Source organism: Stigmatopora argus, chromosome 2 (assembly GCF_051989625.1).
Source record: "Stigmatopora argus isolate UIUO_Sarg chromosome 2, RoL_Sarg_1.0, whole genome shotgun sequence".
Lineage (NCBI taxonomy): Eukaryota > Metazoa > Chordata > Actinopteri > Syngnathiformes > Syngnathidae > Stigmatopora > Stigmatopora argus.
The window spans coordinates 1433078-1458341 of NC_135388.1; the positions used below are offsets into that span (position 1 = coordinate 1433078).

Genomic DNA, 25264 nt, shown 5'->3' on the forward strand with positions numbered 1-25264 from the left:
CGGGTTCGATTCCGTACCTCCAATATTTGCTGTGCCCTGAGTTCCTTCTCCATTCGGATCTGCTGAATGCGCTTGATTTTTTCCTGTGGGGAAAAAAAAAACACAATTCTTTTGTAACCGGTTAGCATTTTGCTAATTTCTAATGCACAGTTTAAATGCAATTTAAAAATAACATTGGTGTTTTTACATAAGCTAGTGTGTTGCTAGGATTTTAGAGCATTTTGCAGAGGTAGAGAAAATAGTTTTTTGTTATTAGGTGGGAAAACGTAGCCAGTCTGTCACAGGAGAGAGCGACTAGGCTAGGCTAGGCTAGGCTAAAAGCCGGCAAAAATCGTGTTTTTTTGCCCGTCAATGGCATTCGAACCAGGTATGTCCACCCACCTGTTGTTTGAGAATCTTGATCTGCTCTTTTTGCTTTCTTCTCTCCTCTGCGGCCATGATAGCTGCAAGATTCAAACAATTTCATAAGGTCAAATTGCTCACAAATTAGAAAAAATAATACATGCCGTATTTTCTTGCATATTGACTGCCTCCCCGTATAAGCCGCAATGTTGAGATGACCTTAAAATGGTTCAATTTGACAATTTCTCGCATATAAGCCGCCCCGTTTCACAATTTTCACCTCCATGTTCGTGGTTTAAAATAGGGTGTACAAAAGTGTTACTTTGAAAGGAAAATCTTAAGAAAAATCGCATGTAAACAAATTAAAAAAGGAAGTCATGTGACCAATACAACCAGGAAGTGTGTCCGTAGCGCTCTAGTTTGTCATTCCTGGGTAAGATGGTGGCGTCCTGAGCGAGCCAAGGCAGGCACCAGTGAGTTTTTTCATGTTTTATGCAAGATACATTTTATTTTTCTTCTTGAATTTCATTCACAGATGTCAAAAATAAATATTGTTAAGCCTTTTATTTGTTTATATTTTCTCTATTTTGAAATAAGAGATCTGATCGGCCGCATTGTCTTGCGTAATGATGTTCCGTCTTTGTCACCTTGCAGTTTCGTGCATTTCAAGTCTAATTTGTGCGCATATAAGGCGTACCCTGGATTCAGTCATCATTTTTTTAAAGTTAAAAATACGGCTAATATGTGAGAAAATATGGTGTGTGAATATATATATATATATATATATATATATATATATATATATATATATATATGTATGTATATATACAAATGTGTGTATGTATATATATATATACATACACACATATATATTTGTATATATATATATTATTTTTATTATTTATTTGTAATTTATTATATTTTTTTTTAATATAAATTATTTAATATATTTTTATTTTGTGTATATATAAAAATAAAATATATACAAATATATGTATGTATGTATGTATGTATATATATATATATATATATACACAAATATGTGTATGTATATATATATATATATACATACACACATATATTTGTATATATATTATTTTTATTATTTATTTGTAATTTATTATATATATTTTTAATATATAAATTATTTAATATATTTTTATTTTATATATATATATAAATAAAAAAATATATATACAAATACATGTATATATATATATATATATACACATACACATACATATATTTTTATATATATTTCTTTATTATTCATTTTCAATATATATTTTAATATATAAATTATTTAATATATTTTTAATATTATTATTATTTTTTGGGGGGAAAGGCTCCTCCCACCTTGTTGTTTGCGAGCCTCTTTGGCGGCCCGCGCCATTGCCTGCTTTTCCAGTTTTCTCATCAATTTCATCTGGGCCGCCTGTCGGGCTATTTCTGGAAGAAGAAGAAGAAGAAGAAAAAAAGAAGTCATTCCTCTGTTGAACGATGCGATAGGACGCTTTTTTTCTTCTCTAAAACTGACCTTGAGCTTCCAATTTGCGTAAAAGTTTGACCTCGCTGGGACTGGGTCCTTCCGGCGCCAAGGGGTCGCCCACATTGGGGGGTCGCCCTTTCCTCCGCCGGTTGGCTTTGGCCACGTCGGAATTGGACGGACGACCCCGCCGGCCTTCCATGGCCAAAATGTGAGGAATGACTTCCTCTTCCTTCAACAAGTTCCACTGTAAACCCTGAAGTGCCGCAAAAAAACACACACAGAAAAAAAAATTAACTCGTTGAAGCGGTAAAAAGAACGTTTTTTGTTTTGTGAATGATTAAAAATATATACCGCATTTTCCCAGGTATAATTCAAGCCTTTTTTTGTAGTTTGGCTGCGACTTTTGTCTTATTTTTTGCACTCTGACCGCCAAAAACAGTTTAAAAAACCTTTAATATGCTTATTTTGTCTATTTTACGTATAATTTAACATGTTTTCCTTAATTTCTGATCTATTAAAAAATGGTAGGACAAACACTGATTCTCAGTCAGATTTATTTGTATTTGAATTTTTGTTTTCTTATTTTCAAAGGGATTAGTGGGTAAGATTACAGACCTTGGAAGGGATTGGGGTTTTTACATATAAAATGTGGGTCTACTTACAAAAAAAAATCATGTTGTCAAACTCATTCTGTAACGAAATAATGAAGTAGAGGTACCACTGTATTCCTTTTAGCATTCAGGTAGATAGAAAGCAAATACCATGGCAACCTGTTTTTTGTATAGAATGGTACCTCTACTTACGAATTGCCTCTACATGGGAAATCCTCCATTGGACAATTTTGTCTCAGGATACAAAAGAAATTTCAAGTTACAAAACATGAACGTAAATACAATTCCAGTTTTCTGGTTTGGAATTGGCATGATAGAGTGGCTCTCCCATTGGCTCTCAGGTCCCAACATCTCCCTGGCCTCCCATTGGCTAAGAGGGAGCCGCGTCGTTTTTCGCCTGCCTTCGACCGTTTTTGAAATGTGCTTAAAGCAACTTTATTATTAATAAGTCATTATTTTCTCTTTTTGTGTTTCTCTCATATTTCATTAAAAATGATCATTTTTAAAGCGTTTATCAGTTGTATATCGAGGAATGAATTAGAGCATTTACATTTAAAATGCGTCTCTACAGAGAAAAAAATCTATTTTGGAACGATTTGAACCATTTTTAGATGTTTGTTTTTACAGAACATTTGCACCAAACGAGAAAAGTGAGAAAAGATATACGGGCTGGAGTTAAAATTCATTTCATGAAGGTGACATCATGTGATTCAAAGTCCATTTCCTGTCCTGACAGTGACTGCATCATAAATTGAAGCCCCAAAACAGGGATAAAAAAAGGGCGAGGAGAACCATTCAGACTTCCCATTTATCGGAACGGGGCGGGACGGGAGCAGCGTTCCCTCGCCGCCGGCCCGCCGACCCTCCCCCGTTCCAAAAGATGGGACGTCGCAGAGCGAGAACGAGCGAGCGAGTGAGCGAGTGAGCGAGAGAGAGAGATGAAAGGGAGTCACCTGGGGTCCTTCTCTGGCTTCATAGAAGTCACCAACCCTGATCTTTGCACTGAAGCTAAAATTATCACGCGTGAGGCCACTTATTCCATTTCTGGATAGATACTACAGAAGAGAAAATAATCAGGACGTTGGTTCAGGGCAGAAAAAGGCGAAAATTGCGACATTTTTATAAAAAAAAAAGCAGCAGGGAGGCTAGGCTAGGTGAAGCTAAACTAAGCTAAGCTAAGCTAGGCTACACTGGCTAATCACCAAAAACAAAAACGCTTTTAAGGGAAAAAATAAATAAATTTTCATCTTGGGGTGCACCATTTAGGCTCCATTTTTGTTTTTTTTACTGTCTGACTGATGGATGAATAATAAGTGGATTTTACTGGGCGGCCATTTTGTGTCTATACGGACCGCTTTGACCAAAATGAGGCCAAATGTGTGCATCCCAACATTAACCACTCATGATTGGTGGAGGGAGAGGTGAGGAAAAAAGTGGCACGAGAAGGCACGCTAAGAATAACTATGGCGGCCGGCCGGAAGGGGGCGGGGCTTGGAAGTGGGGCAAACGCCAAAGGAACTGGGAAAATAAAATAAAATACCTTCATCACGTCCGGGTATTGCCTCAGTTTCTTGCCGCAGGGCGCGTAGTAGGCCACCTCGCCCTGAGGACGCCCGGACACGTTTTTCATTCGGGTTTCTCGCCGCCATCTTGGGTGGGGCAAAAAAAAGCGGGTCGTCATTTATTTTGAAAGGCGGTTCAAACTTTTTGCGTGGTCGTACCCCAACTCCAGCGGCGTCATCAAATCTTTTTCGTCCACGCGCTTTCGTTTTCCCAAACCTGGGGTGAGCGGAAAAAATGAGGGTAAGTGGAAAACAGTCATTGACGGCAAAGGATGTTCAATTCGGGTCAATTTGGGGGTGAAATGAAATCAACCAATTAGATTTTTTGGCATTGGCATTTTAAATTTGGTATATTTATAGAAGAGTGGTCGCCATCTTGCAAGATTTTGCGGGTACTTGGACAAAATAAAAATATTTAAATAAGATGAAGGATTTATTTGGGGCGAGGGGCAGTAATTTAAAAAGCGATTTATTCATTTATTCATTTTTTCAACACGCCCAGCTGACAAAAGGCGGACAAACTAACGGGAATCGATCCCATGCTTGCCCTGCCAGTGAACCACTACATCACAGATGTCAAAGTGGCGGCCCGGGGGCCAAATCTGGCCCGCCGCATCATTTTGTGTGGCCCGTGAAAGTAAATCATGAGTGCCAACTTTCTGTTTTAGGATCAAATTAAAATGAAGAGTATAGATGTATAATACATTTCCTGATTTTCCCCCTTTGAAATCAATAATTGTCATTTTTTATTCCATTTTTTTCGGTTTTTAGTTCAAAAACCATTTTGTAAAATCTAAAAATATATTTTAAAAAAGCTAAAATAAACATTATTTTAGATCTATAAAAACTGAATATTCGGGGTTTTTAATCCATTTATAAAAAAATCTAAATATATCTAAAATTGTCCGATTTGTATTAACTTTCCTGATTTCCCCCCTTTTAAATCAATAATTGTCATTTTTTAATCCATCTTTTCTGTGTTTTTAGTACAAAAATCATTTTGTAAAATCTAAAAATATATTTTAAAAAAGCTAAAATAAGCATTGTTTTAGATCTATAAAAAACGGAATATTCAGGGCTTTTAATCCAGTTCTTTTAATGGATTGGCTTACCTAACGGGGACGCCAAGGCGTAGGCGGAGGAGCCAGGAGAGCTGTGATAGGCCAAGGCACTGGAGCCGCCGACGATAGCGGGCGTCTTGACGACCTGGAGGTTGAGTGGCGAGCAGCCGCTGGCCGCCGGATCGGCCGAGGCGCTCAGAAGCTCGGGTTCAAGTTCGGCTTGGAATCCGGGGCCTTTGGTTAGCCGGCGCGGAACCGAGTCCTTCTGGGACGACGAGCCGGATGACGGCGACCTGGACTCCGTGGCCTTCTTCCCGGAGACGTCGCTGTCCGAGTTGCTGTCCGACTCTGGACGGGAGCCAATCAGACGAAAGACACGGTCAATAGAATTCTTATTAAAAAAAGAATAAGAAAAACAAACCAACTAAAGCAGACTTCCATTCAAAGACGACTTGTGTGACCTTTGACCCCTCTTCCTTTTCCCATTGGAGCTAAGTACGCTAATCTGTGAGCAAGTTATCACCAAATGACATTTTCTAACGTCTGACCTCATTTGGCCCAAAATGTAATGAGCTCTTCTGTTTGGCCCGATAAGTTTGATCATCCTCATTTTTTTTAGGTTTTTTTTAATCGTGAACACGAACATCCAAGCGGAGAGATAAGAACTTCCACCTTGGGCAGGTTTCCTCTGCTGGCGTAGGTCATGACTTGAAATATGCTTATTTCTTTTTTTCCCATTTCATTTTCTGAACCGCTTTATCCTTACTAAGGTCGCGGGGGGTGCCGGAGCCTATCTCAGCTGCCTTTGGCCAGGAGGCGGGGGGACAAGACCCTGAATGGGTGGCCAGCTCATCGCAGGGCACAATGAGACAAACAACCATTCATGCTCACACCCGGAGAAAACCCATGCAGGCCCAGCAACAATGTGCATAACCATTCACGCTTACACCCGGAGAAAACCCACACGGCCCGGGAAGATCATGCAAACTCCACACAGATGGACCGACCTGGATTTGAACCCAGGACCACCCAGTGCGAGCCCGACGCGGTAACCACTCACCCACCGAACTGCCCCTGAAATATGGTTATGGCCCACAATAACAGTTTTAACTCAGTATTATTCCCCTTAAAATTGGCTGTGTCATGCTCAGTCCAGTTTGCACTTTAGCCATTAAACGCAGGGAAAACAAAGTCCAAAAAATGCTTTAAAATCTGCACAACTTCCTAAAAACCACAAAAAGTACAAATAAAAAAAAACCATCAAAAACCTTATAAAACCGCAGGAATTGAATGCAAAACCGCAAAAACTGCAAAATAGCAAACCAACATGACCAACCTCATGAAAAACAAACACCAAAACCAAACCAAAAATTCAAACCACATTTTTTGTTTCAGTCTTTGCGGGACAGACTGCCATTGACAGCGCGAGACGTCCAATCGGCGTGGACCATTGGAACGGACGTCTGGCGGCCGGCGTCAATGGCGGCCGAGGCGCAAAGGATCGGTATTCCGGCACCCACCTGACAAACTGTCGTCGGAGTCGTCGTCCTCTTCCTCCTCCTCTTCCAGGTCGTCGTCTTCGTCCTCGTCTTCGTCGCCCGAGTCGTCCGATTCCTTGTTGGCGGGGAGCCCGGCGGCGGGGTTGCAGTTTCCGGGGATCCCCACGCCGGGTATGCCCACGCCGGGGATGCCCACGCCGGGGATACCCACGCCGGGGATGCCCATCCCGGATTCTCCCCCGCGGAACAAATCCACTAAAGACTGCACCAAGTGGTTCTGCGAGAAGCCTTTCCAGCCCGCCAGGGGCGCCGGCGCCGTCTGCGCCTTGGCCTTGGGGGTCTTGCTCTTTCTGGACCCCAAGCCGGCGGCGGCGGCGGCGGCGTGGGGTGAGGTAGTAGGCTGAGGCGGAAACGGCGGCCGGGGAGGCGAGGGGAGCCCGGCCGGGGCGGCGCCCTGGCTACGCCCCGCCCCCGTGCTGAGGTTGACGGGCAACGAGCCGCCGTCGGAGTCGCGCCGGGAGGAGGCGGAGTTTTTGCGAGGTTTGGCGATGAGGGCCAGAGGCGCGTCCTGAGCGGTGGTGCTTTGGATGACTCCGTTGGGGCGCTTGGGTTCGGGGAGCCCGAGCAGGGCGCTCGACAGGAAGAGGTTGGAGTGATTGTTCTGGGGAGGGAGGGCCGGGACCGCCAGAGTGGGCGGAGCCAGGGGCGGAGCCAGAGGCGGCGGCGGCGGCAGCGGCGAGGAAGATGCCGACTTCTTGTCGGGTCCCGGCTTCCTCGGCTCGGCCGGGAACGTCTGCCCCTGGGATAGGAGACTCTGGGAAAAGGGGAGGAGAATGGCGGAGAGGGGGCGGGGCAAGCAAAAAAAAGGAGGGGCACAGCAAAAGGTCAGGATGAAAAGCAGGAAAAATGGTACAAAGCTGTCACTCCATTCAGTAGAGCGACTTACAGTCCGGAAAATACGGTACGTCAAAGGTTCAATTCCCAGTAGTTTTGACCTTCCCCTTGCTGCGTGGGTTTTTTCCAGGTATTCTGGTTACCCCCCACATCCCAAAAACGAGCATGCTAGGCTAATTGTACGGTAAAATGTGCCTGCGTGGGTTTTCTCCAGGTATTCTGATTACACCCCCATATCCCAAAAAAGAGCATGCTAGGCTAACTGTACGCTAAATTGTGCCTGTGCGGGTTTTCTCCAGGTATTCTGATTACACCCCCAACACCCCCATATCCCAAAAACGAGCATGCTAGGCTAATTGCACGCTTAATTGTCCCTAGATTGGTCTCAATGCACCCTGCAAACTGGCTGGGATAGGCTCCAGGACCCCCGCAAACCTCGTGAGGAGTAGCAAAATGCATAATAAATCAATATTATGCAAATCCACATTTGTTTGTTTATTTATCGTGCCACTTTAAGCACATTGTTTCCACCTCTTGTTAGGATTAGCACCCAATCGGCTTCCCGACTCCTGATTGGTTGAGAATCGCATGCTTAAATCCACCACCCACGGGTTAGAAAGGGCAAGATAAGTGTCACTTTATACCCAAAACACGCTTAAAACACATTCTTGAATACTTTGGACACATTTTAAATCCACTTTAAAATGCGGTATGATTGGATAATATTTTCCAAAATAGAAAAAATTAAGTGCAGGAAAAGGTCAAGGGTCAAAATAGAACAAAAGTGCAGTCGCCACAGCTGTCACTTTGCATCAGCGTCCGTCGTTGTCGCGGCCCGCTAACGACAATGCTACGCTTAACGGTATCTGGGGAACGCCATGACTGCAGGCCCCATAAAAGTGCAATTATTTGTCTTTTGGACTCTGACACCGAGCTCGCTCCAGTCCGCCTGGAAGAAAAAAAAGGCTAGCTTTTAGCATGGCGCTTTCAACTAAGTGAAACAAATCAATGTCATACGGGAAAAGTGAGGAAAACCGCAGGGGCAATTTTGGCGGCGGGAAGCTACCGTGCTGGGAAAAGTCCGAAAGGAGAAGTGATTTCCACACAATTGCCGTGATCTCATTGGCCCATTGATTGCCATGCCGTCTTTCAAATGTAGTCAGGAAATGTACAAAGGCAAATCATTTAAGACGACCGCAGTATTTTTCCCAACTGTAAACCGCCAACTTAGCGCGCTACGATTAGCTAACAAGCTGCTTAGTAATGAGTTTTTATAGGCTAACCGGTCAGAGCGCGACTGTTTATCCAACAACACACAGATAGCTTTGTTGCTTAGCTATTTGCTAACTTGTTATGAATTGGACAAATAATATAATAAAGGATATGCAGTGTGCTGCGTCGAAACCGCTATGCTAGCGCTACGACTAGCTAACAAAGCTGCGTATTGATGGATTTTTACAAGCTAACTGATTTGGCTGCGTTCAGAGCACTACTGTTTATCCAACAGCACACAGCTAGCTTTGTTATTTAGCTATTTGCTAACTTGTCATGAAGAAGACACCCTTAATGCCACAAGACAAGTCCAATTTTAAACAAACATCCAACAACACGCAGCTAGCTTTGTTGCTTAGCTATTTACTAACTTGTCATGAAGAAAACACCATTAATGCCACAAGACAAGTCCAATTTTAAACAAACAAGACACAGCTTGCTTTGTTTCTTACCTATTTGCTAAGAAAAAGACACCATTAATGCCACAAGACAAGTTGTTTTTTAAACAAACACTGTTAGAATATGCAGTTTGCTGCATCAAAACGCTATGCTAGCGCTACGACTAGCTAACAAAGCTGCATATTAATGGGTTTTCACAAGCTAACCGATTTGGGTGCGTTCAGAGCACTACTGTTTATCCAACAACACACAGCTAGCTTTGTTGCTTAGCTATTGGCTAACTTGTCGTTAAGAACAAACCATTAATGCCACAAGACCAAACATCCAACAACACGCAGCTAACTTTGTTATTTAGCTAATTGCTAACTTGACAAGACAAGTCCAATTTTAAACAAACATCCAACAACACACAGTTAGTTTTGTTACACCATTAATGCCACAAGACAAGACCAATTTTAAAGAAACACTGTTGATTTCACAGTTAAATAAAGGATATGCAGTTTGCCATGTTAAAAACGCTATGCTAGCGCTACGACAAGCTAACGAAGCTGCGCATTGATGGATTTTCACAAGCTAACTGATTTGGGTGCGTTCAGACCACTACTGTTTATCCAACAACACGCAGCTAGCTTTGTTTTTTAACTATTTGCTAACTTTGTCATGAAAAAGAAACCATTAATGCCACAAGACAAGTCCAATTTTAAACAAACATCCAACAACACGCAGCTAGCTTTGTTGCGGAGTTATTTGCTAACTTGTCGTGAAGAAGACCTTTTTAATGACACAAGTCCAATTTTAAACAAATGTCCAAAAAAACACACAGCTAGCTTTGTTGCTTAGCGATTTGCTAAGAAGCAGACACCATTAATGCCACAAGACAAGTCCAATTTTAAACAAACATTCAACAACACGCAGCTAGCTTTGTTATTTAGCTATTTGCTAACTTCTCATGACGAAGACAACCTTAATGCCATATGACAAGTCCAATTTTAAAGAAACACTGTTGATTTCAGTTAAATAAAGGATGTGCAGTTTGCTGCGTCAATAACGCTATGCTAGCGCTACGACTAGCTAACGAAGCTGCGTCTTAATGCATTTTTAGAGGCTAACCGATTCGCCCCGGGCTCGCTCACCTGTTTCAGTCGGAACTCGTTGATCTGCGCCAGCGAGTCCTCCAGCAGTTTCCTCCTATTGTTAGCTTTGGCGCCACTCGCCGCGGGGTACGGGGACGCTCTCACCGCGGGCTTGCGAGGTGTCGTCGAGGTAAAATCTTGAGGAGACGTCGACGCCGGGAAGGCCGGGCGCGGCGGCGAGGGCACCGAGAGGGGTTTCGGTGAGGACGAGAGGGACAGGGGGAGGCGCTGGGGTGGGGACGACGACGACGACGACGCCGGCGCTTTGGCTCGCTTGGGGGACGCCAGCGGCGAGTTCGGGGAGCGGCCCCGGGCGGCGGGGGAGGAAGACGGCGAAGGCTCCTGGTAGGGCTGGCCCGGGGGCTTGGAGTTGGCGGCCAGCCCCGTGGACTGGATCACGCTCAAGTGCTGCTCCGGTCGCGAAGGCCGCGTCGACAACGCCGAGCTTCGGGACCGAGCCGGCGGCGGCGACGCCGAGAGGGCCGCGGGGATGGGGACGAAACCCGGGAGCGACTGGACGCGATGGTGATCCCGGGCGTCCGCGTCTCCCGAGCTCGTCGTCGGAACCTGGGACCGAGATGGACGAATTTTTGCCACGCCCAGCGAGGGAGTGTTCGCCGCTTTTTATTTACCTTGTTCTTCTTCTTCTGTTGCTTCTCGGAGTCGGACGAGACTTCGCGTTTGTCTTCCTCCTCATCTTCGTCTTCGTCCTCGTCCTCTTCGTCGTCCTCCAGGTCGCTGCTGAGGGAACCGTCGCTGGAGCTGTCCGAGGATGTGCCCGTTTCGCTGTTGCTCGCCCCGGAGGGCTCCGCCCCTTTCTTGCGTTGTCTCTGCGTTGGGGAAAAAAATGACAAAAGTTATCGTCTATTTTTTCATGATTTGACATTTTTTGAGGAAAAGGGGAGTGGGGGCCTAAATATGAAGTTTTATTCCTTTAATTTTTGTGTTTTAATTAAAAAGGAAAAACAATCAATCCATTTTAGTTTTGTTTATTTTTCTAATTTTTCTAATTTTAAAAAAAGTGACCTAAATACTTTTTAAATATATTTTTCATTTCCATCTTTTTCTAAAAACGGTAAAACATATTTTATCTTCCAATCATTAATTTTTTTATAAAAAAACAAATACGGCAAAAATATAATTATATTATATATTACATATTATATTATATATTATATTACATTATTATATATTATATTATTATATATTATATTATTATATATTATATTATTATATATTATATTATTATATATATTATATTATTATATATTATATTATATATTAGATATTAGATATAATATATTCTATATTATATTTTATATATTATATTATATAAAAAATATATATAATTTCAGAGAACAGGAATTGTTTAACTTTTCTGGACAGATTTTAACTTAATTAAGCTCATTTTATTTTTGCAAAAAAGGCAAGAAAGATAAACATTAAACTTCATTTTGAATTTAAGCCTGAAATTTAAAGTCGACAAATATAATTTACAACAAAAAAGCAGCTAATTCGACCATCTCATTCCAAATAAATTGGATGTGTAAATCATGGAAATTGGATTAAAATGATATTTTGAAAATGAAAATGTTTTGGCCATGACATTTTTGTAATAAAAAAAAATTGGAGGAAAAAATATGACAATGACTTACCCTCTCTTTCATTTTAGGAGCAGCTTTGTCCGCCATCTTGGCCGGGCTGTTTGGACGGGGGCTTCCGACGGGCTCCGATTTTTTACTCAGATTGCCGGGACTGGCCGAAAAGCTGGCGGGTTGAGTCGGAGGCGGAGGTGGAGGGGGGCACGCCGCCGCGCTGCCGTTCACCGCCCCGTTGACCCCTTGACACGTCAACAAAAAAGGCGCCGTCACTTTCATCCTTTACGTTGACAAAAGTCTCCGCGTGTGAAACCAAATGACTTCCAACGTAAAATTAAGGAAGCTTTCTGTGTGGAGTTTGCATGTTCTCCCCAGGCTTGTGTGGGTTTTTTTCTGGGTAATCCACTTTCCTCTCGTATATGTATATATGTATATATGTATATATGTATATATGTATATGTGTCTATGTGTCTATGTGTCTATGTGTCTGTGTGTCTGTGTATATGTGTATAGGTATATGTATATGTATGCGTATACATGTATGTATACATATATGTATAAAAAATGACAATTATTGATTTAAAAGGGGAAAAATCAGGAAATGTAATATACATCGGACCATTTTAGATATAATATTTCGATTTTTTTTTTTATAAATGGATTAAAAGAACTGGATTAAAACCCCTGAAAATTCAATTTTTTATAGATCTAAAACAATGTTTATTTTAGCTTTTTTTTAAATATATTTTTTGATTTTACAAAATGATTTTTGAACTAAAAACACAGAAAAAATGGATTAAAAAATTAGAATTATTGATTTAAAAGGGGGAAAATCAGGGAATTTAATATACATCGGACCATGTTAGATATGATATTTAGATTTTTTTTAAATAAATGGATTAAAATAACTGGATTAAAAGCCCTGATTATTCTGTTTTTTTATAGATCTAGAACAATTTTAATTTTAGCTTTTTTTAAATATATTTTTAGATTTTACAAAACGATTTTTGAACTAAAAACACAGAAAAATGGATTAAAAAATGACAATTATTGATTTAAAAGTGGGATAATCGGGAAATATAATATACATCTATACTCTTCATTTGAATTTGATCCTAAAACAGAAAGTCGCCACTCATGATTGACTTTCCCGGGCCTCACAAAATGATGCGGCAGGCCAGATTTGGCCCCCGGGCCGCCACTTTGACACATGTTGCTATAAACGGTACGATAGCGGAATGAATGAATGAAAATCCCGTATTTTTCCGAGGCGGCCTACCTTTGGGTGGGTCTTGTATACTCTTGCCGGGCATTCGGAGGTGAAGCGGGCCGTGGTTGGGCTGGAGGTGGGGGGCGTAGAACGGCGGGAACCCGATGAAAGAAGGGAGGAAGGCGGCGGCGGCGGCAGCGGCGGCGGTGGCCCCTCGTCCGTGGGCTTCGGCGACTCGCCACCACTCTGCCGGGAGGCCAAAACGCGATTTCCAGGCGGCTGGAAGTGGGCGGGGACGAGGAGGCGAGGCGGCGGGTCGGTCTTACCAGAGAGGGCTCCCAGCTGAGGGTGCGCGGCCAGGGCGGCCGACACGCCCAGGGAGCCCAGGCCGCCAAAGTCGGGCCTGCCGTAGAGGGCCCCCAGGGCCGGGTGGTTGACCAGAGGGAAGGCACTTGACAAGGCGGAGCCCATGAAGGGCTGCTGTTCTCCCCCCGCGCCCAAAAGACGGCCTGAAACAACAACAACAACAACAAAAATTGAGAAATGACACCAATTTGTGGCCCCGTTTTAGGCCAAAAAAATATGTGCAGCGGACCCCCAACATTTCGACATGAATCCGTTCCAGAATTCAGCCATCTTGACAATAATAAAAGAAAATACAGTCATACCTCTACTTATGAATGCCTCTAGGTACAAAAGTTTCAGGTTACAATTTTTTTTATATGCAAATGAGTGACTCGAGATACGAAAAAGATCCAAGTTACGAATTCCCCCAAAAGTAAATGTATTTCCTTATCCGTTATTTTATTTTGAATTCCCCCTTATTAAGCGATTAAAAACTGTACAAATGCAACGTGGCACATATTTTCACGCACACACATAGGGCACACGTAAAAGTCTAGAATGTACTAAGAGGTGGACGGCTTTCGGCCCTGTTAGAACGGGCGCTTCCCGCCATCTAGCGGACAGACATGGATATTACAACTATAACGGCCAATTAGGGAGATATTTCAGCAGTGCAGAGCATATTTTCATAGGCTTTATTTATTTTAAGACATTAATAAATAATTTCCTTATAATTTTATCTCATTTTTGTCTGTTTCTGGACATGTTTCATACAAAATTGGGACACTTTTTACCCATTTTAAAGGATTTAGTTGGTAGTTGTGTGAGGACCGTGGAACCAATGAGAGAATTTACATATAAAGTACACCTCTACTTACGAATGCCTCTAGGTACAAAAGTTCCAGGTTACGAAATGTTTTATATGCAAATGAGTGACTCGAGATACGAAAAAACTTACGGAATCCCCATAATAAATGCATTTCCTTATCCGTTATTTTATTTTGAATTCCATTATTAAGCGATTAAAAACTACAAATGCAACGTGGCACATATTTTCACACACACACACATAGGGCACACATAAAAGTCTAAACTGTACTACAAAGTGGACGGCTTTCGGCCCTGGCAGAACGGGTTATTGACCCAATCTGGTGGACAAACACAGGTATTACACCCATAAAAGCCACAGAGGGAGATATTTCAGCGGCCAGGGCACATTTTCAAATGCTTTATTTATTTTAAGACATTAATAAATCATTTCCTTATCATTTTCTATCATTTTTGTGTGTTCATCACATCTTTCATACAAAATTGGGACACTTTGCTAGTTGTGCGAGGACCGTGGAACCAATTAGAGAATTTACATATAAAGTACACCTCTACTTACAACATTTTCAAGTTACGAAAATGACCAATTTTAAAGGGTTTAGTTGGTAGTTGTATGAGGACCGTGGAACCAATAAGAGGATTTACATATAAAGTACACCTCTACTTACAAAATTTTCAAGTTACGGAAAAAGTTTGGGACCAATTAATTTTGTAAGTAGAGGTACAACTGTACTAAAATTCATCTGGAAAAAATTAATGAGAATACATGTGCCCTCTGGGTATTTTATTATCATTTTGGACCTCTCATATCTTAACTCTTGGTCTGTTATTGACAGGAATAGACGTCCAATCCATTCATTTTAAATAGCCCAGCCGTACTTGGCATAATCATCATCATCATCATCATCATCATCATCATGTCCACATGATGAAAAAAAAAATGTACTTCACCCTGAAAGTCATCTGTAATCTCACAGGTTGAAACGTGTCGTGGCGCTTGACGAACACGAAGCGGCCCGACTATGAAAAGCGGCTTCCCGAATGTCAGCATACGCCGATTTTTCTTTTTTTTTTGCAAGAGCTTGTGAAAAAAAAAGAAAAAAAAAAAGGCGCCCGTCTAACCATTTGCCATCTTTGTGGTATTCAATTCCGCCGCCGCAGAAGAATACTTCATCAACATCACGGGCGGCCTGAGTTTTCCCCCAGCGCAATCATTTCCGACGGGGCGGCTGCCGCGTATTACCTTCTCGCCGCTCGCGTGCAATTTGGACTGAGCATATTTCATGCAAATTCAATTTATGCTTCGGAAAAAAAAGAAAGAAAGAAAGAAAGCGCACCCGCATGATGCCTCTGCATAAGCAAGTGATACACACGCTGGGAAAAAGTGATGACTGAAGAAAACAGTGTGTGTGTGTGTGTGTGTGTGTGTGTGTGTGTGTGTGTGTTTGACGGTTGACGTGCAACATTTTCGTTGGCGCTATGGCATCATCATACGTTTTTAATTATTCGGGGAAAAATGACAGCTGCATCTTTGAAGGGCCATAAAGTAGTGCCGCAACCTAAAACTAGCCAGAGTTTTTGCGAAATGACAAATGTAACTATTTTTATTGTATTATATTATATATTATATTATGTATATAAACTGATCAGAGGAGGACTTGAATTGATTTGGTATTTATTTGAAGTAGGGTCCTTAAAGAGGCTTTGTTAGATGTTTTTTTTGTCGTGCTAAAGTCAACTGAATAACTGAGAAGATACCAATTTAGTCGGTTTATCTCCCTTTAGGACACGTGTCAAAGTGGCGGCCCGGGGGCCAAATCTGGCCCGCCGCATCATTTTGTGTGGCCCGGGAAAGTAAATGATGAGTGCTGACTTTCTGTTTTTGGATCAAATTCAAATGAAGAGTATAGATGTATATTACATTTCCTGATTTTCCCCCTTTTAAATCAATCATTGTCATTTTTTAATCCATTTTTTCTGTGTTTTTAGTTGAAAAACCATTTTGTAAACTCTGAAAATAAAAAAATAAAAAGCTCAAATAAACATTGTTTTAGATCTATAAAAAACGGAATATTCAGGGCTTTTAATCCATTTATTAAAAAAAATCTAAATATTATATCTAAAATGGTCCACATGAAATCGAGTTGATGTTATTGTGGCCCGCAAACCAACCCGAGTGTGACACCCTTGCTTTAGGAGGACTACAATAGCGCATTGGCCCGAATATAAGACGATGCTCTTTTTCAAGACTCAAAGTTCAAAAAAAAGGACAAAATTCAATTTTTAGACACAAAATAATGACAAAATGATTGTAAGAATATATTGGAGAGAAAAAGCATTTTTTTGCCTCATTCAAATCATGCAATAAATGTCTATCATATCTTACTATGTGAACATTTAAATATTTAAATATGTAAACCAATGGTGTCAAACTAGGTTTTTTTCACGGGCCCCAATAACATCAACTCGATTTCATGTTTTTTTATATAATATTTAGATTTTTTTAAATTGGATTATAAGAACTGGATCAAAAGCCCTCAATATTCAGTTTTTTATAGATATAAAACTGTTTATTTGAACTTTTTTTTAAAAAATGGATTAAAAAATTGCGATTATTGATTTAAAAGGGGGAAAATCAAGAAATGTAATATACATCTATATCTATCATTTTAATTTGAAAATCTCTTTTAATCATTATGTTCCATATTAAAGTGGAAAACAGAAATTGTTTTTATATATTTTTAGATTTTACAAAATGATTTTTGAACTAAAACACAGAAAAAATGGATTAAAAAAATGACAATTATTGATTTCAAAGGGGGAAAATCTGGAAATTTAATATACATCTATACTGTTCATTTTAATTTGATCCTAAAACAGAAAGTCGCCACTCATGATTGACTTTCCCGTCCCACACAAAATGATGCAGCGGGCCAGATTTGGCCCCCGGGCCGCCACTTTGACACCTGTGTGCTAATTAATGCTTGTTTTTGCTATCTTGCTCACCTATTGATAAGACTGCCATTGACGTGTATAGTCGTCTTCCTGCCAGCGAAAGCAGTTCAAATGGATTAAAATAGATTTAAAAAAAAGTGGAAACGACAAGTGTTATTTTCCGACCTCGTGCCGCCGCTTCCGTTTCAACGTGCGCCGCTCGCTCCGAATTTTTTCATGTTTGACTGCCGCCGAAGCGGGATTAATTTGTTGTTTGTTGCAGTCAATCAAACTCCAGTTAATTGCATCCATCCCAGAAGGAGCGCACGCCGCCTTTTTCTTTTTATTCTCCCGGCGATATCTTTCTCAACTGTTTCTCGCGCGTGGCTGTCATCATCATACTTTCAATTTGACACTTTTTTTCCCCGCGAATTGAAGCGAGGACGTCGACTTGACGGCGGCGGGCCTTTCCGCCAAAATGGCCGCCATCTGGTCAAGTGTGGGTGGGGCTAAAATAGGGGGAGGGGCATTTTGTGTGGCCCGGGAAAGTCAATCATGAGTGGCGACTTTCTGTTTTAGGATCAAATTAAAATGATAGATATATGTATATTACATTTCCTGATGTTCCACTTTTTAAAGCAATAATTGTCATTTTTTAATATTTTTTTCTGTGTTTTTAGTTCTAAAAATCATTTTGTAAAATCTAAAAATATATTTAAAAAAAGCTAAAATAAACATTGTTTTAGATCTATAAAAAACGGAATATTCAGGGATTTTAATTCAGTTCTTTTAATCCTTTTATTAAAAAAAATCTTAATATTATATCTAAATTGGTCCGGCCCAGATGATATGGCATTGACCTTAATGCAGCCCGCGAACCAACCCGACACCCTTGCTTTAAACCACAGGTGTCAAAGTGGCGGCCCGGGGGCCAAATCTGGCCCGCCACATCATTTTGTTCGGCCTGGGAAAGTCAATCATGAGTGCCGACTTTCTGTTTTAGGATCAAATTCAAATGAAGAGTATAGATGTATATGAAATTTCCTGATTTTCCCCCTTTTAAATCGATAATTGCTATTTTTTAATCCATATTTTCTTTGTTTTTAGTTCTGATATTATGTAGTGAATTAAAACCAATAAAAATATGTTTTTCCATTTTAATATCCTATTTTAGCTGTTTTTTTCAGAGGGTGGGAACGGAGTCATTTGTATTTAGTTATTTTCTATGGAAAAAAATGGATTTGAATCAATATGCCAATTCAAGGGTGTCAGACTCGGGTTGGTTCATTTTAACGTCAACTCGATTTCATGTGGGCCGGGCCATTTTAGATATAATATTTAGATTTTTTATATTTTTATAAATGGATTAAAAGAACTGGATTAAAAACCCTAAATATTCAATTTTTATAGATTATTTGAACTTTTTTTCTTAGTAAGAGAAAATCATTTATTTAATAAATGGTTTTCATTTCAAAAGGAAACAATTTTTTATCATGTTCCATATTAAAGTGGAAAACAGAAAATATTTTTATATATTTTTAGATTTTACAAAATGATTTTTGAACCAAAAGCACAGAAAAAATGGATTAAAAAATGACAATTATTGACTTAAAAGGGGGAAAATCAGGAAATTGAATATACATCTATACTCTTCATTTGAATTTGATCCTAAAACAGAGTCGGCACTCATCATTGACTTTCCCGGGCCACACAAAATGATTTTCTATGGAAAAAAAATGGATTTGACATACGAGCTCGATCCCAGAACGCATTAAGCTCATATCTCAAGGTATGACTGTACTTCTTTTCACGTGAGGTGAAGCGGACGTTATTGGGGGTGCGCCGACTCCCACGTTTGGCGACCGCCCCAAAAGAGCATTTGGCGCCAGGAGGCGTCAACGCCAAACATACCCGCACACCCACCCACACCCACAACCACAGAAAAAAAGGGCCACCAGGGTGTTTCTCACCAGAGTTGCTCAGCGTGGAACCCAAAGCCGAGGAGGGGCTGGGGGCCAGGCCGCTCTTGGAGTGGGGCGCCGGAGACGAGGACGAGGACGAGGAAGAAGAGGACGAGGAGGAGGAAGAGGCCGCCGCGGGGGAGGAGGTGCGCGCCGCGGACAGGGTGGGCGCGGGGGAGGCCAGCCGCTCTCCAGACTCCATATCTGTCAAACACAATCCAATCAGTGGGGGTACAATAGCAAAAAAAAAACTCAACAAAAACCACACACACATAAACACACACACACATGGGCCACACCTGCGCAACATTTCCAGCCCTGACACTTTTCCTTTCACATCTCACTTCCCCTGAACAATATTTCTATTTAGCCATGCCCGCTGCCTCTCGGGTTCTATTGATTGGCTAAGACGCCAAGCGACCAATCGCGGACAACGAAGCACTTTTTTTTTTAAAGAAAAAAAGGCAAATGTGCACTGAAAGTGTTTCTTTTTTTTTTATTCTTAGATTTTTTTTAACGATTCACTGAGATCCACAGCTGCCATAGACGGCAGTAGACGTCCAATCCGTTTAGAGTGGGCGGGGCAAATGAACAGCAAGTTATTAGGTTAGATAAGGGGTGGCGAACACAAAAAGTGAAAATTTTGAACGAGGAGAATCTCATTTTACATCAGAAGCAGCATAAAAAACGTGGGCCGGACCATTTGATATAATATTTAGATTTTTTTTTTATAAATGGATTAAAAGAACTGGATTAAAAGCCCTGAATATTCAGTTTTTTATAGATCTAAAACAATGCATATTTTAGCTTTATTTTATATTTTCAGATTTTACAAAATGATTTTTGAGCTAAAAACAGAAAAAACTGATTAAAAAATGATAATTATTGATTTAAAAGGGGGAAATCAGGAAATTTAATATACATCGGACCATTTTAGATATAATATTTAGATTTTTTTATAAATGGATTAAATGAACTGGATTAAAGGGCCTGAATATTCAGTTTTTTTATAGATCTAAAACAAGATTTATTTGAGCTTTTTTTTAAATATATTTTTAGATTTTACAAAATGATTTTTGAACTAAAAACACAGAAAAATGGATTAAAAAATGACAATTATTGATTTAAAAGGGGGAAAATCTGGAAATGTAATATACATCTATACTCTTCATTTTAATTTGATCCTAAAACAGAAAGTCGACACTCATGATTGACTTTCCAGGGGCCACACAAAATGATGCGGCGGGCCAGATTTGGCCCTCGGGCCGCCACTTTGACACCCCTGAATTAGAGTGTCTTTTAAGAGAGAATAAAAATAAGAGAAACATGAAACGAGCCGCAGTAGATACACAACGTGATACCAAGCAAAGCTCTATTTAACACATGTGGCTCGAGAGCCACCCCTCCAAACGCCTGTGGACGACTATAAAACATTACCCTTAAACCACAAAACACATTCATTAACACATACACCTCTCTTTTTCTGACAAATCTGACTTTACAAACCGACGAGGCCTCGGCAGACTCTTCAAAAAAAAAAAAAAAAAAATGACGTCGCCGTCCAAATCCAGCACCCCAAACTCTCAAAAAAAAAGTGTCGGCGTTTGCCAAAGCCAACTGGCATTAATCTGCTTTCCCTCGGAAATAAGAAACAACAACACGCCCACGCCGACATACGCCGAAGGAATAAACACGGAATCCGGACGCACACAAACACAAATACACACAAATACACACACACACACACACGAGTCACCTCCCCGCTCTTTTCCCGTCAACCCGAATCTTTTTCCCCGTCTTCTCTTTTTTTTTTTGCCACACGGCAAATGGCTGACACTAATCCAGTGGTGGAAATCCCCCTCAAAAGCACAGTTTGCAGATTGTGTTTTACAGGCGGCCTTTGTTATTGTGTCATTACACATAAACAGTGGCTTCCTCCATCTCTTTTTTTTTTGCCTTCCCCCTTTTTTTGCCTCCCCCGTCTCTCCCTCCCTCCCTCCCTCCCTCCCTCTTCTGCAGAGCCACTGATTAAATCTCTGAGACAAAAGCTGCTATCCTCTGAATATCAAGTATCAGCCTTTCGCCAGGAGCAACACTGACAAGAGAGAAAAGGGGGGTGAGAAAGAGGCGCAGATGACAAGGAAACCTGCTGCAGTCCGCGGGGGGGGAGGAAAGGGGGAGGAGCCAGCCACGCACGGCCGTCGCGGGGCGGCCATTGCGGGGAAGAAGAAGAAGAAGAAAAAAAAACCATGGGCCAAGGTCAAAGGTCTTGCGGTCGGTCTGAGGGAGCAATGACAAATAAAAACGTCTTTTTTAGGGGGGGGGGGCTGGAAATGCAAAATGGAGCAAAACGCGGTAGGAAATGTAAACGTGGAGGTCGGCGGTGTCGTGTCGCAAAGCTTTAGTGGGAACTGTTCAAGTGACGAATGATTTTGGAAAAGAGACAGATAGATTTTAGCGCTAATAACTTGTTTTATGGAAATTATAGTCAATGAATGAACAGTCATCCGTATTCACTATTATTGACTGTTACAAATGCCAAAAAGAGCTGTTTGTTTACCTTTTTTTCCAGATGAATGACTCTAAAACACATTTTTATTTATTTTTCAATGGATTATTTTTTTTTCATTTTGATTTTGTTGTTGTTGAATAAACTATACATTTAAAATTACTGTTATAATTGTGTGTGTAATTAAGTAAACTGTTTGTTTACCTTTTTTTCCCAGATGAATGACTCTAAAACACATTTTTATTTATTTTTCAATGAATTATTTTTTTTCATTTTGATTTTGTTGTTGTTGAATAAACTATACATTTAAAATTACTGTTATAATTGTGTGTGTAATTAAGTAAAATGTATAGCATTTTAAAAAATAGTGGAAAAAAATCATTTTTTTAGAGATGAAACATGTCTTAATGGCATTTTTTTTAAATTTAGAAAATTGGTATAAAATAGGGATAGAGGAAATTTAATTTGGAAAAAGTTTTTTTTCTTACAATTATGCAACTCAAAATAGAGATTTGGACAAATTGCGTATCAACAATAAAAAATAGTACAAATAAAATACTACAAATAAATAAATATAATGGGAATTCTAAAATGTAAATAATAAAATAAAATATTACAAATAAATAAATATGGGAATTCTAAAATGTAAATAATAAAATAAAATATTACAAATAAATAAAATGGGAATTCTAAAATGGAAATAATAAAATAAAATACTACAAATAAATTAATAAAATGGCAATTCTAAAATGGAAATAATAAAATAAAATGGCAATTCTAAAATGTCAATAATAAAATAAAATACTAAAAATAAATAAAATGTGAATTACAAAATGGAAATAAAATAAAATACTACAAATAAATAAATAAAATGGCAATTCTAAAATGGAAATAATTAAGTAAAATACTACAAATAAATAAAATGGGAATTCTAAATAAATAAATAAAATGTGAATTCTAAAATGGAAATAATAAAATACTCCACACAAATAAATACAATAAAAACAAAAACAGTTGCATGCTCAAGATTTGTTGACCATTAGTCAACGAATTGTGAAAAAGTGAGGAAGCCCTTAAAATAAAATAAAATAACAACCAAGTACGATTGCGTGCGTGTGTTGAAGATGGAAGCGCAACTGCGGCCCACCGTAATTATCATAATGTACACCAAAACAAAGGGCTTGCGTCTCCGAGGACGCGCGACTGAGCTTATGTGGTGTCAGCTGCTAAGTGAAGCGCATCATTCTCCACCTTTGGGGGGGGGTGGCGCGAGGGGCGCCGAAGCCCGAAGACGTGGGGGGAGAAAAAAGGAATAAGAGCAAAGCAATGGTGTCTTTTCTCAACATCTTCACTGGCTGCTTTGCCATGATGTGAAGAGAATTGATTCCCCTCCCTAACAAACAAGGGGGAAAAAAAAAGAAAAAAGAAGCCCATCCCTGCTTTGCAGAGGTGTAAAAGCGCTCCGGCACCCCTCCCCCCGGCCTCCCTCCCCCCCGCCATCTCTCAAAGGGGATGAGAGATGGCGAGAAAAGGGACAGCGACGCAAGCCGCCTCTTTTCCTCGTCGCCGTTCAAAGCCATCACGCTAATGGCGTCCGCTATCAAGATGGCCCACGCGGTAGCCAACTTTGGCCATTAGCGCTTGAAATACAGCCGCAGCATGCATGTTGGCCAGCAGATGGCGCCCACTTTGCGATGGCAACGTAGAGTAATGCGTGGCAGACAATTGAAAATAGGGCCATCTACGATGATGTTATGCTAACTTAATAAACAGTCGTTTTAAAAATAAATTATTGGATATCTTGACATTTTTGCTGCTTTGGTTTACAACGGGTAGTTTTAGGTTGTAGCGCTATTTAACATTTGAGGGAGACTGGTCGCCACGTTAAACAGCAATTCAAAGATGACTTTTTTGGACCTTTATGACCTTTGACCTTTTACTATTTTTGGTCACTTACGCTAAAAACTTTAATAATCGCTATTGCTAATACATGTACATGTTAAATATGAAGTATTGTTAACATTTCCATAATTATGAATAAAAACAAACATGTTAATAAAAAATAATATAAAATTGAAGTCACTAGGTGTCCAATCTATTTGGACAGGGAGGCCGGCAGCGAATGAACAAACGGATTGGACTCGTTTCGATTCACAGCCACGTTTCACAAGTAGCGCCGCCGCCGCTAGCGGTTAAATCAATCCATCGGCGGCGACCAATCAACACAAAGCACTACGAGCGCAAACGGCGGGGAGAATATTTATGCTAATGCCCGAGCCGTGATTTATAAGGTGGTTTCCGGAGGGTAGCGGGACGCCCGGATGTCGGCGTGAACGGTTAATAGTGTCCGGCCCTTCCAGAGAGATTCTACCGCTATAAACAGCATACCGCTTTAACGGTGGCATGAAAAGGAAGCGTGCGGGGCAGCGATGCTATAATGCCCTATGCCACTTTAAATGTCAACTGGTCAGAAATAAGCTCCTGAATAGCCATTTTCAAACGATATAAGGCGTAAAAGGGAATACGGCGTTCGCTATTCATATTTCAAAATAAAACTGGGCCTTGAACATATTTTTTTTGTTTACATTTTGACGAAAGCCGGAATATTGACAATGACATGAGCGTCTAATGTGATGTTAGCTTAGTTCAGAGAGAAAACGGCAAAGGCTGGTAAACTTCTGCTAGCATAAGTGATTAGCATAAGTGATTAGCACAAGAACTAAGCTCATGTGGTAAAGACGGTATGATGTTAGCTTAGGTCGGAGTGAAAATTCTACAAAAGCAAGCAAACCTGTCCCCTCTGCTAATACAAGTGATTAGCGAATGAGGTAAGCTCATGTGCTAAAATGGTAAGATGTTAACTTAGTTCAGAGAGACAACTACAAAGGCTGGCAAACTTCTGCTAGCATAAGTTATTAGCACAAGAGCTAAGCTCATGTGGTAAAATGGGAAGCTGTTAGCTTAATTTGGAGAGAAAACTGTAAAAAGGCTAGCAAAACTGTTTCCTCTGCTAGCAGAGAGAGAAACAGGAGCTAAGCTAATGTGGTAAAATGTTAAGATGTTAGCTTAGGTCAGAGTGAAAATTTGTAAAAAGGCTAGCAAACCTGTTTGTTCTGCTGACACAAGTGAGTAGCTAATGAGCTAAGCTCATGTGGTAAAATGGGAAGATGTTAGCTTAATTTGGAGAGGAAACTGTAAAAAGGCAAGCAAAAACGTTTCCTCTGTTAGCAAAGAGAGAAACACAACAGCTAAGCTAATGTGGTAAATAGCAAGATGTTAACTTAGTTTGGAGTGAAAAGTGTAAAATAAAAAAAGGCTAGCAAACTTGTTTACTCTGCTGGCACAAGTGAGTAGCTAATGAGCTAAGCTAATGTGGTAAAACGGGAAGATCTTAGCTTAGGTTGGAGTGAAAATTTGTAAAAAAGGCTAGCAAACTTATTCACTCTGCTAGCAAAGAGAGAAACACATGAGCTAAGCTAATGTGGTAAAATGAGAAGATGTTAGCTTAGTTATGAATGAAAACGGTAGAATGGCAAGTAAACCTGTCTCGTCTGCGGGCATATGCGTGCTAAGCTAATGTATTAATGTGACACAAAGGCAATAACTGTGGATTTAAC

At 40.4% G+C, this 25264-nt stretch overlaps 1 protein-coding gene across 11 annotated transcripts in view; it reads right to left on the reverse strand.

The window, feature by feature from the left end:
* The window catches only part of baz2ba (bromodomain adjacent to zinc finger domain, 2Ba), an 89861-nt gene that overhangs the window by 19727 nt on the left and 44870 nt on the right, over positions 1-25264 (reverse strand). For 6 of the 11 annotated variants that reach the window (XM_077625159.1, XM_077625117.1, XM_077625188.1 and 3 more), the window contains exons 3-17: positions 19148-19342; positions 13397-13579; positions 13140-13316; positions 11918-12102; positions 10895-11092; positions 10263-10829; positions 6586-7378; positions 5117-5413; positions 4164-4221; positions 3983-4091; positions 3396-3497; positions 1880-2084; positions 1699-1791; positions 382-443; positions 18-83 (exon numbers count right to left, since the gene is read on the reverse strand). In XM_077625159.1, coding sequence (XP_077481285.1) covers positions 18-83; positions 382-443; positions 1699-1791; positions 1880-2084; positions 3396-3497; positions 3983-4091; positions 4164-4221; positions 5117-5413; positions 6586-7378; positions 10263-10829; positions 10895-11092; positions 11918-12102; positions 13140-13316; positions 13397-13579; positions 19148-19340 — 3288 coding nt within the window. In that variant the 5' untranslated portion in view covers positions 19341-19342. The remainder of the gene's footprint in view (positions 1-17; positions 84-381; positions 444-1698; positions 1792-1879; positions 2085-3395; positions 3498-3982; positions 4092-4163; positions 4222-5116; positions 5414-6585; positions 7379-10262; positions 10830-10894; positions 11093-11917; positions 12103-13139; positions 13317-13396; positions 13580-19147; positions 19343-25264) is intronic. The other 5 variants (XM_077625181.1, XM_077625154.1, XM_077625170.1 and 2 more) reach the window with 1 other exon arrangement.